Genomic DNA, 1,854 nt, shown 5'->3' on the forward strand with positions numbered 1-1,854 from the left:
CTGGAGGAGGAACGAAAGACGGTTATGCGATTGAAGAGTGCGATCGAGGACCTGAAAAAGGACCAAACGCGTCATTCGGAGGTTTTTCGAGAGAACAGGAACCTGAAGGAGGAGGTGGAAGCGAACGCAAGGAAGATCGAAAGTATCGACGACGAACTTCGCGCGTCAAAACGGACGCTCGGCGACAGAGACAGAGTGATTTCGGACAAAGATCGAGCGACGTCCAACCTGAAGAAGGAAATCGCCACTCTCAGAGACGAACTTCGTGCCGAAAAGGACAAGGTGGCAATAGCCGTGATGATGCGCAGCGACGACGACGCCCAAAGTCCAGTGACGCTCGAGAAAATAAAAGACGAATTGCGACTGGCGAACCGGGAAGCGGGTGGCTGCAAAAGACCTCCAACGAAGGTCGGCAACAGAGCTGGAAGAGACCGAGAAGCAGGTGGAGAGTCTGAAGGAACTGTTGGATGACAAAGGTCGCTCGACTGCCAACGCGAACAAAGAGATCGCCTCCCCCAGAGACGAACTTCGTGCTGAAAGGTAAAAGGTGGCAACGGCTTCCAAGGAACGCTGCGACGGCGACGCCCGACGTTCGGCGATTCTTGAAAAGATCAAAGAGGATCTACTATTGGCGACTCGCGAAGTGGAGACTGCCAAAGACAGGGAACGAAGGTTCGCGAAGAAGTTGGAAGAGAGCGAGAGGGAGGTCGAGAGTCTGAAGGAGTGGTTGGACGTAACGGAGAAGAATCACGAAGCGAACCTTCGCGAGTTTCGTTCTTCCGCCGAGTCCGACAAGGCGAAGGCGATCTCAGATCTGGAAACGGCCAAGGCCGATCACTCCGACAGGACCGATATTCTCCGGACGGAGATTGCCGAGTGTTAAGAAAAAGCTGGCCGAGGCCACCCGAAAGGAGTCTTCGCTGATCACGGATGTCGAGAAATTAACCGCCCTGAAAGATGATAACGAAAAGGAGAGTAGGAGGATGGAAAAGCAGCTTTCCGATAAAGATCGCACGGCTATCGACTTGCGGAACGAGATCGACACCCTGGAAGAGAAAATCAAACGGAACGGAAGTGAGATTGACGATCAAATAACGGCCTACAAAGAAGAGATTGAAAGAAACGTGAAGATGATGAAAGAGTTGGACGCTACGATCGCGAAAAAGATTCGAGAGGCGGCCGGTCTCGAAGACGAGATCGCCGTCTTCAAAGAAGGGAAGGAACGTGACGGACGGAAGATAAAAGGATTGGGGGTGCATCTCGCTAACAAGGGACGCGAGGCGACCGCTCTCAAAGACGATATAGCCGCATTGCAAACGGACCTCTCGAGAGCGCGCGAAGAATGCGCGGACGACCGGAGTACCGAACTTTTCGTCATTCTAGAAAAGACGAAAGACGAACTGCGCCGGACGTCCAGCGATCTGGCGGCCGCAAAGGAAGCCGAGATCAGGCTGAAGGCGAACCACGAAAACATCGAGAAGGATATCCCGCAGTGAAAGCAATGGGTCGAAGAATTGAAAAAGGCACGAGACGAATCTCACGAATCCCACGCCAAGGAACTCGGATCGCTTCGAGACGATCTTTAGAGGGAGAAATCGGACGCTGAAACGAAACTTGCAACGGCGAAGGCGAGGCACTCGGACGATATCGAAAATCTTCGAACGCAGATATCTTTCCTTAAAGAAAAGGAATCAAAACTGAGAAGAGACACTGGTAAGTTGCATGCGGCCCTAAAGGAACGGGAAGAGAATTATCTCGATCGAATAGCTAAACTGGAATCCGATAAGATTTCGCGATCGGCCAAAGCGGAAGAGGCTCTTGACGAGTGCGCGTCCCTCTCGAAGAAACTGAAGC

At 52.4% G+C, this 1,854-nt stretch overlaps 1 protein-coding gene across 1 annotated transcript in view; it reads left to right on the top strand.

Moving 5' to 3' along the window:
- Positions 1-471, top strand: part of LOC117105373 (myosin heavy chain, clone 203-like) — a 1,175-nt gene extending 704 nt beyond the window's left edge. Inside the window, exon 2 of the mRNA XM_033246500.1 lies at positions 7-471. Coding sequence (XP_033102391.1) covers positions 7-471 — 465 coding nt within the window. The remainder of the gene's footprint in view (positions 1-6) is intronic.
- The last annotated feature ends 1,383 nt before the right edge of the window (positions 472-1,854 follow it).

Source organism: Anneissia japonica, unplaced genomic scaffold (genome assembly GCF_011630105.1).
Source record: "Anneissia japonica isolate Jap-2015-1 unplaced genomic scaffold, ASM1163010v1 scaffold287744_len224908_cov135, whole genome shotgun sequence".
NCBI classification, from domain to species: Eukaryota; Metazoa; Echinodermata; class Crinoidea; order Comatulida; family Comatulidae; genus Anneissia; species Anneissia japonica.